The sequence below is a fragment of the Rhea americana genome, unplaced genomic scaffold, assembly GCF_003343005.1.
Source record: "Rhea americana isolate MKP2758 unplaced genomic scaffold, rheAme1 scaffold_37, whole genome shotgun sequence".
Classification (NCBI taxonomy): domain Eukaryota; kingdom Metazoa; phylum Chordata; class Aves; order Rheiformes; family Rheidae; genus Rhea; species Rhea americana.
Genome location: NW_028186501.1, coordinates 3,747,557 through 3,758,778, shown reverse-complemented (window position 1 = coordinate 3,758,778; position 11,222 = coordinate 3,747,557). Strand labels below are relative to the sequence as shown.

General features: G+C 49.5%; 1 protein-coding gene across 7 annotated transcripts in view; it reads right to left on the bottom strand.

The window, feature by feature from the left end:
• Positions 1–3,076: 3,076 nt before the first annotated feature.
• CATSPER3 (cation channel sperm associated 3) overlaps positions 3,077–11,222 on the bottom strand; it is a 21,778-nt gene continuing 13,632 nt past the window's right edge. For 2 of the 7 annotated variants that reach the window (XM_085312804.1, XM_085312807.1), the window contains 3 exons: positions 10,991–11,131; positions 10,216–10,335; positions 4,275–5,099 (listed from right to left, as the gene is read on the bottom strand). In XM_085312804.1, the coding sequence (XP_085168930.1) occupies positions 4,758–5,099; positions 10,216–10,335; positions 10,991–11,131 (603 nt within the window). In that variant the 3' untranslated portion in view covers positions 4,275–4,757. Of the gene's footprint in view, positions 5,100–6,107; positions 7,237–8,830; positions 9,054–10,215; positions 10,763–10,990; positions 11,132–11,222 lie in introns of those variants that run through there. The other 5 variants (XM_085312806.1, XM_085312805.1, XM_085312809.1 and 2 more) reach the window with 5 other exon arrangements.

The window sequence follows — 11,222 nt, the reverse complement described above, 5'->3', positions numbered from 1 at the left end:
CGCATCTTTGCTTGGAGCCATCCCCTGACTGCGGCACCTCCGCCCTGACTCCCGGGCGAGAGGGCAGGTTCGAACAGCTGCGGCAGCCCCTGCCAAGGCAGCTCTGGCTCCTGGCATCACGGCCCAAAACTCTCTGGGAAACTTTCTCCAGCTCAGCTTGTGCCAGCTGCTGCCGGAGCAGCCGAGGCTCCAGCCCACGGCAGCCCGGGGTGATCTGCAGCRTTCCCAGGACGGGGCACGCTCCGGTAGGTACAAACAGCACACGGGGCACTTCGGCTAATTTGGGAACWGCTCCCTGGCACCGCAGAACAACTTTTGCTCCATAGGTCAGAGAGCATAGACAGCACTTACTGCATTTTCCTCAGTGCCTCGCAGCGAGACAGGACTGGGAGATCCTTCCAGAGAGGTCAAACATGAAAACATCCAGCAGAAACTCACCTCAGCCTGGTCACCTGATGCTTTTTCTCCTGCCGTCGTGAGCCACATCACATTTGCCGACTATCATCATGAAAACTGTGAAGTGTCTCTCCAAATTTTCCTTCTTCAAGTATTGCAGTCTGCCTTCGATTCTTCCTAATGTTTAATAAACTTCCTTCTTGAAAAGAGCTGAGAAAAATATGGAACATTTGCAAATATTTTTCTCACCCTCATGAACTAGCAGAAATGCAGCTCCTCTGCCACTCACCTGCCCGAGCCGGGTGTCAGGGCAATGTGTTACTCCTACAGCTGATAATATCAGCCGGAAGAGCCTTTCTACTCCTTACGTTTTTCTGCGGTTGCAATTCCAACAAGTCTTATAGAGGCTTGGCAGTATGTAAATAAGGAATAGATTTCCCAGTGTTTTGTTTTATCATTTTCGTTTYGGTAGCGTCTAAGTGCAGACACAGAGGTCTGGACTCGCCGAGGTCTCGGTTTGGGTTGCCCGTCCTGGACCCACAGGTAACAATCATGCCRTGAGGGAGCCACCAAGCGAGGGGCCAGTTTGCTAGGCAAATATCTCCAAGGAGAGCATGTTAACYGCATTGGTAACTAATTAGGACAACAGAAGTGCACATGCAATTGTTGAGAAGTGCAAATTTTGATGGAAAACTAGACAGAAAGACAGACCTGTGGGGCTCACCCCATGTCATGCACGGTTGGTAATAATATATCCACTGAAAACACTTGTTCTCTGAGCCAGAAAYACAGCCAGTTTCTGTGCTGATTTGAGATCTTACGTTGCTTCCTATCACTGCTGTCCCAATTTTTTTCCCCGTGTGTTCATAACAGCATCAGCAGACATGGTAACACAGATGTGGAACAGCTCAGCCTTACCTTGCTGCTTTTCACAGCATTTCCAGAGCTAAGCTACAGTCTGCAGGACGTGGCATGAGGCCTCGAAYGAAGGAAAAGGCAATTCTCTGCAAAGCTGTTGCATTTGAGAACTTGCTYACATCTGTGAACATTAATGTTGCATCTCAAAATTGTGGGACTGRTTCTCTTCCTGTGCCAACATCCATGCAGAATAGCTTAATCAATTGGATTATCCCYGGTGTACAGGCATGTAAGAGAAGCATGAACCAAGTGATTCATCTTTTAGCCAGGTAATTAGGCCTATTACGACAGAAACCCCACTTGCAATCTCTTCTTAATCTCCTAACTGGACTCCTCACTCTTTGAACTCAGGGATGTTCCCACTAATTTCAGCAGCTGGGGCAGGCAGTGGAGAAATATTCTGGGTCTCGCGATGTTTATGCATCAGAGCATGATGCTACCTACCAGCCTGGCATCAAATACAGCATCAGCCTAAARCTTACCTTTAGAGGGTGGACTTCTCACAGTATCACATTTTGGGAACAAATCTGGCATCTTTTCCAAGGAAAACAGCCTAAGCACAGGGCCACCTTGCAGAATAGACTTTCTCTCTACCTAATTCAGACATGTGATGGCAAAGCACATGAAGCATTTCTCCATGAATGCTGTTTGTTATTCACAGATCTTTTATTTAAAGCCATGTCCCAACAAAAGCAAAAACCCTATTGCAACCAAACGGTTACAGAGGGAAGCAGTGCTCGGGCTGGCTGTGGGTACCTGCATCGCTGCCTTTGCCTCTCAGCCACATGGTCGTCGCTGAGGTCGCTTCTGTATCCATGCCCACAGCCATGCAATAGCACCGATATCATCATTGCTGAGGATCTGTAGCTCTGGAGGAAGCCAGTGTCATGACATCTCCAGGGAAGCCTCTGGGAAAGACCAGTCTCTGGTGTCAYGTGAAAGCCTCCAAACTTTGTTATCCTCATAAATGAAGTTTCTCTTTAAAATACAACATTTCGCACACTGCACATTTGGTTTTAGAATACATCAGAGCCAGTTAATGAGGTTGGATTAGTCCTGCATTTGTTTCAGCTAGAGCCAGCMGTGGCAGTAATAACAGTGATCCAGCCACTCACACTAACATGCCTTTAAGCACCCCTGTAATCTGTTGTGTAAGGTTGACTTGCAAAGTAGGCAGAATAAATTGCTTGCTTACGCTTATTATAAAATTGCTGCTTGAATGTATACCGCAGTGCATGGTAATTTTGGAGGATCGCAGAGGCAAAACAGAAGTAGGGTTTTGATTGGAGACTTTCAAAGGTGTTTAGAACTGATGCTAGCATAGACAACGTTCCCAACTACCATTTTATCTACAGATTTGCTTTGCTAGTAGAGCCATTGCTTCAAATGCACCCGGTGAAGCTGGGCAAAAGTAGCCCAGATGCAATCGGTGCCACGGCTGGAAGGGGCGATCTCCCCTCCTGGGAGGGCTCTGCATGTTCCCCCCCCCGACACACACACCCCAAACCAGGCTCCCCGGTGGCTCCCTGCCACGGTACCCCCGGGGCAGGCGTACCGCCAGCCTGCCGGGGCACGCCGGAGCCAGGCCGCGTCTCCGCAGCGCGAAGGCTGCCACGGGCACAAACTGGCAAGCAAAAATGGCCAAGGCAGCTCRAGAGACCAGGCCAAGGGGTGTCCAAAACTAGCCCCTCTCTGAGCTTGGAGCCACAAACACATTCACACGCAGCCTAGGACTGTACACCAATATACACAGAAAAGTAAATTATGGCAGAGGAAGGTTTATATTAAATAGACAAACCCCTATTGGGCTATATGACAAAATCAGCATCACCCTGTCCAGTAACTTAGGAAGTAATTACGAGCAGTTTTATAGGTACGAGACCCCGCTGTGCAACAGACTAGTAAAACCGTGTCCAAGTCTTCTGATCGAAGCGTGCAAGGATGCGTGTGACATGGGCCGAGCTCACACGCAGGCGTCCCTGCGCCTGCTCATCTGCCACCTCCACCGGCTCGAGAGCCATCAGGGCACGTTGCCTGCGACCAACTCGCCTCTTGCGCCCGCCCGCTGCACGTGCAGGCACGACTCCCTCCATTTCAGAGGAGCAAAGCCTGGTTCTTAYGATGTCCGAACCGAAAAAGCAGCCAGGCTCCAAAACAGCTAGATCAAGATTTGCTAGATTAAGCTGGATCAAGACTTTGGAGACCTCCTCTGAGGCATGTCTACAGAAAGGTGCTCAGAGCGTGCATACGCCTCCCGTGCCAACGGCCCGGCCATCTAAAACCTCCAAGCCCAGCATCTCAAAATGAAGGCAACCAACAAGAGGTGGCCATTTCTCTGGATCCAGGCTTTTGGTTTTAATACTTTAACACTAGCAGAACAGGCAGGAGGCTGTTCCTAGGATGCCGGAATAAAAGGCAACGATGGGGGGCCACCAAGCCATGAGATCCTTGCTCCCTCCCYGGAGCATAGCTCTGGAAACCAGCACTTAGCTAGACCAGCACAGAATTAGCTTCGTGTTCACAGAACAAGGCAACAATTTTACAGCACCAGTTTAAATCATTAATAATAGYCTGTACAAACCCTTGCAAGCTTCCAATGCTATGTAAACAGAAGTGAATTAAAATTATTTTTTCCATCGCTGTTTAAAATGTGTGATGTTTTTTCTAAACGGCCCCATGAGCAAAAGAGAGGGCGAGTCTGAAATGACTCCCTGGACTCAGGCCAGATCCTAGCAAGGACTTTATATTTCACTCTCAAGATGGTCAGAGCAGGGGTTTAAGAGGCTTTGAACACAAACAGCGTTAGGTTAGTTAAGTTCTGCTTTGACCAGCCGGGAGCGTTTGAGACATAAACAGATTTCATTTGAACCGGGCTTAATGTAACTGGGTTTACAGATTCACAGCTGATTTCAACATACATCAGAAGTGTTGTATATTCAGCACGGCAGCGTGGTCCAGCGGCGAAGGGGGGACGGGGCAGTCCGTATTCGTGCCGCAGCTCCGCCGCTGACCCCTGGCGCAACCCTTGGCAATCCCATCGGCAACTTTATCTGCAAAATGGAAATAGCTGACCTACTTCACAGAGCAAACCTGGAATCAATTAATGTCTAGCCTGCATTTAGGAGAGGCAAAACACTATATAAACATTATGTATCATTTAGCTTCTGCAGAAAAGCCATCGCTTGACAAAAGGGGCCTCTCTTTTTATGAAGTCCAGTTTACACTGGTACAGCCCTCCTGGCTTTTTCAGTCTGGTCCTGATTTACACCAGCCCAACTGCAGGAGAAGCAAGAGCACCAAATGCCCTCATTAATACGTGCAGACCTTCTTCTGACCACCTCCATTTCACGTTCAGCAGCTGAGTCTCCTTCAGGGTGATGCTGAGGGACAGCACCATGCCGTGCGCTGGGCACAAAAACTGGCCAGGTTTTGCTTCCCAGCTTTTAACCCTTTGGCAAAGGAATTGGGGTCATCCTTGAAGAGCAGGAACTGCATCCCAAGCTCAGGGGCAGCTCAGCCCCACACCGTACCATACCCGAGAGCTGGCGGGGGCAGTGGGGAGGGAGCCATGCTCTGCCCTCACTCTGCCACGCAGAGTTGTGTCTGCCAGAGAGATGGGATGGGATGGGATGGGACAGGATGGGATGGGATGGGATGCATGGTCTACCTGGCTCCTGTGCACCAGCAGGCCTGGCAAAAGCAGCCAGCGTCCCAGCAGAGCCAGACCCTTGCTCCAAGGGTTTCAGCACTTCTTTCAGTTCAGCCTGTACAACAGGGCAGAAAAACTAAGTAGTTAAAAAAAAAAAAAAAAAGAGAGAGGGAGAGAGAGAGAGAACTTAGGTTAAGCTGAGGGTGGGGAATGCACTGAAGTACCTTGTTACCTGAGTTAGAGGGGCTAAATCATGACATTGAGCCACCCAACAGCTTATAGATGGAAACCTTGGAGTCCTGAGCCTGGTGCCTCCAAGCTGCCCACACGTGAGGAGGGGTGAGMCCTCCACCCAGAGCACTGGGGTTTGCCCGGGGTTGGGGTGGGGGCTGGCTGAGGACGGTTCAGATGACCCCAAGGATGGATTCATAGAAAGTCAAAGCAAAGTCTTTCAGGCAAAGATGACCCAAACCGTGCCAGGCAGCAGCAGTGCAGGATCAGAGGCAGCCCTCGACGTGACGATGGCAAAGCCATCAGCACGCACCCGCGAGCAGCCTCACCAACAGAGACCTCGCAGCTGAGGCATCAGCTCTCACCTGGCACTGAGCCGCAGCTGGCAACGGGAAGCATTTTTTATAGGTTTTACGTGTTTTTCCTGCTCAGTCTGTCCATGTGCCCACGTGTCATTATGCCAGCACATCGGGCAGCAGCTGGCTCTCCCAAATCCTGCGGGAAGGCCGTTGGCCACGGAAGCATCCCTCCTGCCTCCCACCGCACACGACAGTCTCGGACCTGCGGGAGCTCTCAATGCAACTGTCAGAGTAAAGCAGGTTTTGATCTAGTCTCTCCACGAAAACGGTCACAGAACGTATTAGAGGCCACATGTGTTTCCATCATGTCGGGGAAGCTTTCGGAAGCATTCCTCATAAAACACAAAATGGTTACAAACGAGAACATGAAAAACAAATTCAGTAGGAGCTTGTGTCCTTGGTTTCTCCCTAGTCCTTTTATGAGGAGCTTCTGTGAGCAGCTGCAACCCCCCTCGAGAAGGAGCGAGGGGAGAGGGCTGCCGCGGCCGGGACCCGGGCGATGCCGGCGCCGAGGAGCGCCGGCCGGCCGGGCTCGCGGGGCCTCCCGCCGCGTACTCTGCGGTCCCTAACGTCCCGACCAAACGGGGACAGCGGGGCGCAGCGAGCAGTCGCTATGAGAACRCTTATATAAAAGTTACGATTTAGAAAAACTTGGCACGCGGTATTATACCCATAGCGCCAAAGGTGCAACTTTCAGCACCTCGTGTCACACCCTCACGTCAGCAACACAGCCGAGCACGGAGGAGCCAGACCCTGACACCCTCCTGCATCTCCTTCCCTCGTCACCCTCCAGCGCTGACTTCTCGGTGACCACCGCTGTGCGCTAAGGGAGGACACCTAGCTCCTAAACGGTACGAGCCGTCACAGCTCCATCCGCACCACCCGGGACGGGTCGCGGTGGCCCGCAGCGGCTATCGCGCCCGGGCGCCTCCGCGACGAGGACAGGCTCTGCCCCGCCGAACACCGGGCACCGGCCGTACCGGTACACCCTGTGCCGCGCGGCCGCCGCTCCGCAGGCTTCCTGCTGCTTTCTCCAATTACCCAAAGCAGTGTGGGTGGGTTTGCGTTAAACCTGCCAGACGCATCCAAGCGGGATATTCCAAATCAGCACCAGAGCACTTACGAGCTGCTTCATTTAGAGCTATTACGATCCGTGTCCTTAGCACAGCTCATTTTTCTCCGGCTCAGAACAGCCCCTTAGCTATGCCAAGTCTGCTTGACCTTACAAAGAAGGGACTGGCAGTTCAAGCACTCGAGGCCTGGGGTCTAATCCCAGCTCTATCACAAGGTTTCCAGGAAAAGGATCTGAGCTGTAATCCTTTGCCTGCACGCAGTTTCCCCAGTCTAAACCACAGCGCACTTGCCTGAGTCAGCTGCTACCTACCAGGTGTGCTGGGGTCTGCATTTGCATCTGGAATRGTTATGTCAAGAAATAAGCCAGTAAGTGATCAGAAGGGAAAGCTAATCTTTTCTGAACTATTTCTGATTGTAAATGCTTCTGACCTATTTCAATAGAGGTTTAAAATAAAGATTCTGGACACAGTTCTGAGCCACCAAAGATCACGTTGCCCACAAAAAAGACTTTATTTTTTAATTTTCTCAGGAAGTGGCAGAGATTTTTCTTTCATGTCTTCCAAGATCATGCTCAATGTGCCAAGAATTTCATAATATAGATCCTGTAATCTGCAATGAGAGAAGAGCATGGCAAAACCATCCCAGTAACAAGCTAGATCACTTTCAAATACCATGGAAAATGTGGAGAGCCTATTTAAGAGGCATATGGAGAACAGCACGCCATTTAATCACCCCTCTGTTAACYCAGTAGGTTAAAGAGCAATGAAGAGAACCTGAGTATTTGAATGAATTTGACTCCTCTTTCTGCACAGGTTTTCTTTAACATTCTTTTAAATATTTTTCTCCCAAAGACCAGATTTGGTGAATGGCAGAAGTGCTGCATGGGACCGGGTCATCAATGTGCACCATATGCGCAGCAAAACGTTTTTGGAAGCACTAGTCCTGATCAGTGCATTCAAAACACAGGGGAAAAACAATGCTAAGACTCCTGAAAGGATCTCTGGTCCCCCTTGGGGAACCGGACARAAGGGAATTTTCAAAATAATATGTCTAGGCCAGCGGTCAGATCTGCGGTCTARGAGTCAGCAGCACTCCATAAATCATTTCCTGGTGCAAGCTGGAAGAGATGTGGTGAGCTACACTGAACCAGCCACTTGCATCTCTCTCTTCCAAATTGTTCCTCAGCGTGAAAAAGTTGTAGGACTCCAGACCAGATCTAGGGTTTTTAAACAATAGGTACTAAATGTGATCATAGGCTTGTATTACATTAAGGTTAACCCAAGACATGTAAAACTCAGTAGTCTTCATTCAGAGGATTTGTGGGAGGTTTTTATGGTTACACGGTTTGAACTAACTGCCTGGGGTTAGTCATTTCACTGAACAAGATCCAGAAAAGTCTTCTGCTGAGACAAAGTACAGGTCAGCCTGGACTACTGCTATAACAAGGAAGGCAAGTGTGCTGCCTCCTCTCCTCCCGAATTTGGGTGCAAACAAATCCCCCCTCCTCTCACAAATCCCAGAAGCACCCTCCTCTCTCCCAGGGATGCTGCGAGGCAAAACACAAGAGGCTGTGGAGGATGGACACTCAGCTCTGGGGGACACCCAGGGCTCTGAAAACCCCGGGACACGCTGGGGCTGGGTAGCCCAGGGCACTTGGGCCTGAGATAAGCAGTGAAGGGCAACAAATTTGCTGCCAGGAAGCTGAGCGCATTCCTCACTGATGCAAATCCAGCTCATGCAGCAGGTCCCACCCTGGCATCACATGTACTACGGCTTTCCTTGCTGCTAGAAAATGTTGTCAACCCTTCTAACAGGAATCTATTCCTCCCCTGCGGTATCAAATGCTACAGGTTTCCTGATCACAAAGGAGAGCGAGCTAGGGTACCGGGCCCCTCGATCGCCAGCTGGCTGGGCGARCTCCCTTGGGGACAGGACATGCCTACGCACGGCCACCTCCATCCCTCACCTTGGGGACGTGACATTATCAGAGTCTGGTGGCACAGACTAGGGATGCTACTYGCTCCAGCAAAGTTTCGTTATGTTTTGGTTTAAATGCATTAGAAATCGGCCCCGTTTACAGTGCACGTCGTGTTGGTACCTTCCTAAGCTCTCAGCAGTGCTCATGCTGAGAATAGCAGCATTTTCCCCAGGGAGAATGGCCACAAAATATCCACTCACTCCAAGGAAATAATGCAGTACGTCGAAAAGGCATTTTGTATCTTCTGTRTTGGAGTCTCTCCCATACTCACCAGCTCCATAGTTACCAACCTGTCTACTGTGTCATCCTGGAGGTCCAGGGCTGTCAAATAAAGATCAATAAATGGGATGCTGACACAAAAATCCTCTACAATGATCGAATCAGAGTGGCGCAATGTCTTTTTGAAGTTATCCACCAGCTCACTGAAGGCTTTATATTGAACAGTTTTCTGATGTGAAAAAAAGAAAAAGCCCAGGAACAAACACTGTCAGAAAGAAGAAGGTGTCGTATGGAGACTGTCACTCCCAGGCACCTCCGAGGGCTTTGCCTTGGCTAATGGTGGTACACAGGAGGAGCATCCCCGGGGGCCTCAGCTGTAGCTCGGCTGCAGCCTCGCACCCTGCACTCGACCCTGCCACCAGCAGTGCGACAAGCCCCTGGGCACACACCGAGCACCTGCTTGCACCAGCCAGAGATGGGCTAGAAACGAAGCAGTCTGTAACTTCTGTTTCCACTGCGCTTGAGGAGCATGGGCCAGGTGTGGCATGCCCTGGCRCTACCAATCTGCAAATACCTGTCAAGAAGGGACAACAGCCCAAGGAGACAGGTCCTGTCACTGTACAGTTATTGCCACCCCTGGTGCTGGGCGCGAGACTTACATTGCTGACTGAAATCRGTCACTCAACATAGTACTTGCACCAGTGATTTTCTGGCCCAAATGCAAGAGCACTCGCAACTGAGCCATCCTGAAATGATTAAATTACATTTTCTAACAAGAATGAGCAGAAGCGTTGGGGGAAACAGGCAGTCACGTTGCTCTAATCATTTACATTTCAGTGACAGCTTTACTACATTTATTTCAAATCAGCTTTTCAAAAGCCTTTTATCAAGCAACGCAAAGCACTCCTGCAGAATCTGCAGCATGAATTTCAAGTCKGTGGTAATATTTTAGAAACTTTGCATCAACAGACTGGGAGAGAGCAGGAAGGATCACGACCTCCCTCGAGCACTAGCTGAAAGTGATTCCAAGTCATTTCTGGACAGATTTCTTGGCCTGACATGACCAGAAAAGATTTCTTTTTAATTTCTCTTTGAAGTTAAACTAACTCAGACAAAACACACAGAAATCTATTCTAATACCTTTACCATTAATATCCATTGTAATATTTTTAAGCGCTGACCTCACCAAAATTCTACCGTATGATGATCCTACCAAAAATACATACAGAATCTATAGTCTAGATTATCATTAAAATGGTGAGAGGAAGAAAAGTAAATTATTCCTCTACTGAAAATGGCTCATGTTTGTCTTGCCATTATTAAAGAGCATCTAATACATGCAGTTCTTGCTACCCACCCAACACCAACCACAGCCTAGCTGGGTCACTCACCTGCTGACGCGTGAGCTTGTTCGCTTCCTCCTGCTGCTTTTTCAGGATTGCCTGTTTCTTGGCCCAAATCACAGCCTTCTTTGCTGCTTTGCACTCTTGTTCGTAGCTCTGAGTCGAGTTCTATCAATACCAAACCACCAGMATGAGAGTGAGTCCCAGAGCACAGGTCACAGCTGATGATTCGAGGGATCAGTCAAGGAGACTTGCGCTTCAAAACCCCCTGGCCCAGACCCAGCTCCATGCAGGAGCAAGAAAGCTGTTAAGTCAAATCAGCTGGCGGTTGACACCCTACAGCTGTTGGGATGCAGGAGGATCTTGCCATAGGATTCAGCTTATTCCATGGGCAGATTCATTCCTGTAGCCCAGTCCCCATCTCCAAGCACTACCTYGTAGAAGACTGTTAGAGGCAGCTACAAGAACCATGAAATCAGCCAGGGGTTGAACAGACACAGGGCCTGGCCTTGATTCAGAAGCCCTTGGTGAGAAATGCACTTCCTGCCCAGATGCAAAGGGCTGGTTGTGCTGGAGAGGCAGGAGGTTTTAGCAGCTGTGGAAAAAGAGAGTCAAAGTAGAGATGTAAAGATGACCCAAACTGGGCAGGTTGGGAAAGACATGCTTTTTSTGTTCAGAGACTGAGGACTTCTGCATCCTAAATGTTTCTAGCTACACCAGGAGCCAAATTTGCAAGTAGTTAAATGTCAGTTTTCTAGTATAGGCCTGTTATCTAGTGGCACRCGCACCTAAACAGACACACAATGCAAGGAACCACCATTACCTGCATTTTGATAATCACAACTCCAATGAACATATTGAAGAACACRAAGAACCCCAGTAAGATGAACACTATCGTGAACACGTGGCTATTTGTAAACCCATGATCCTCCAGCTCTTGCTGTAAGTCTGTCCAGCCATCAACCTGCAAATGCATTTAACCAGACCAGAGAGTTAGTTCCAAACCACAGTATAATTCACAAGCCATATGAAATCTTGTTCTTCCCTCTCTCTCT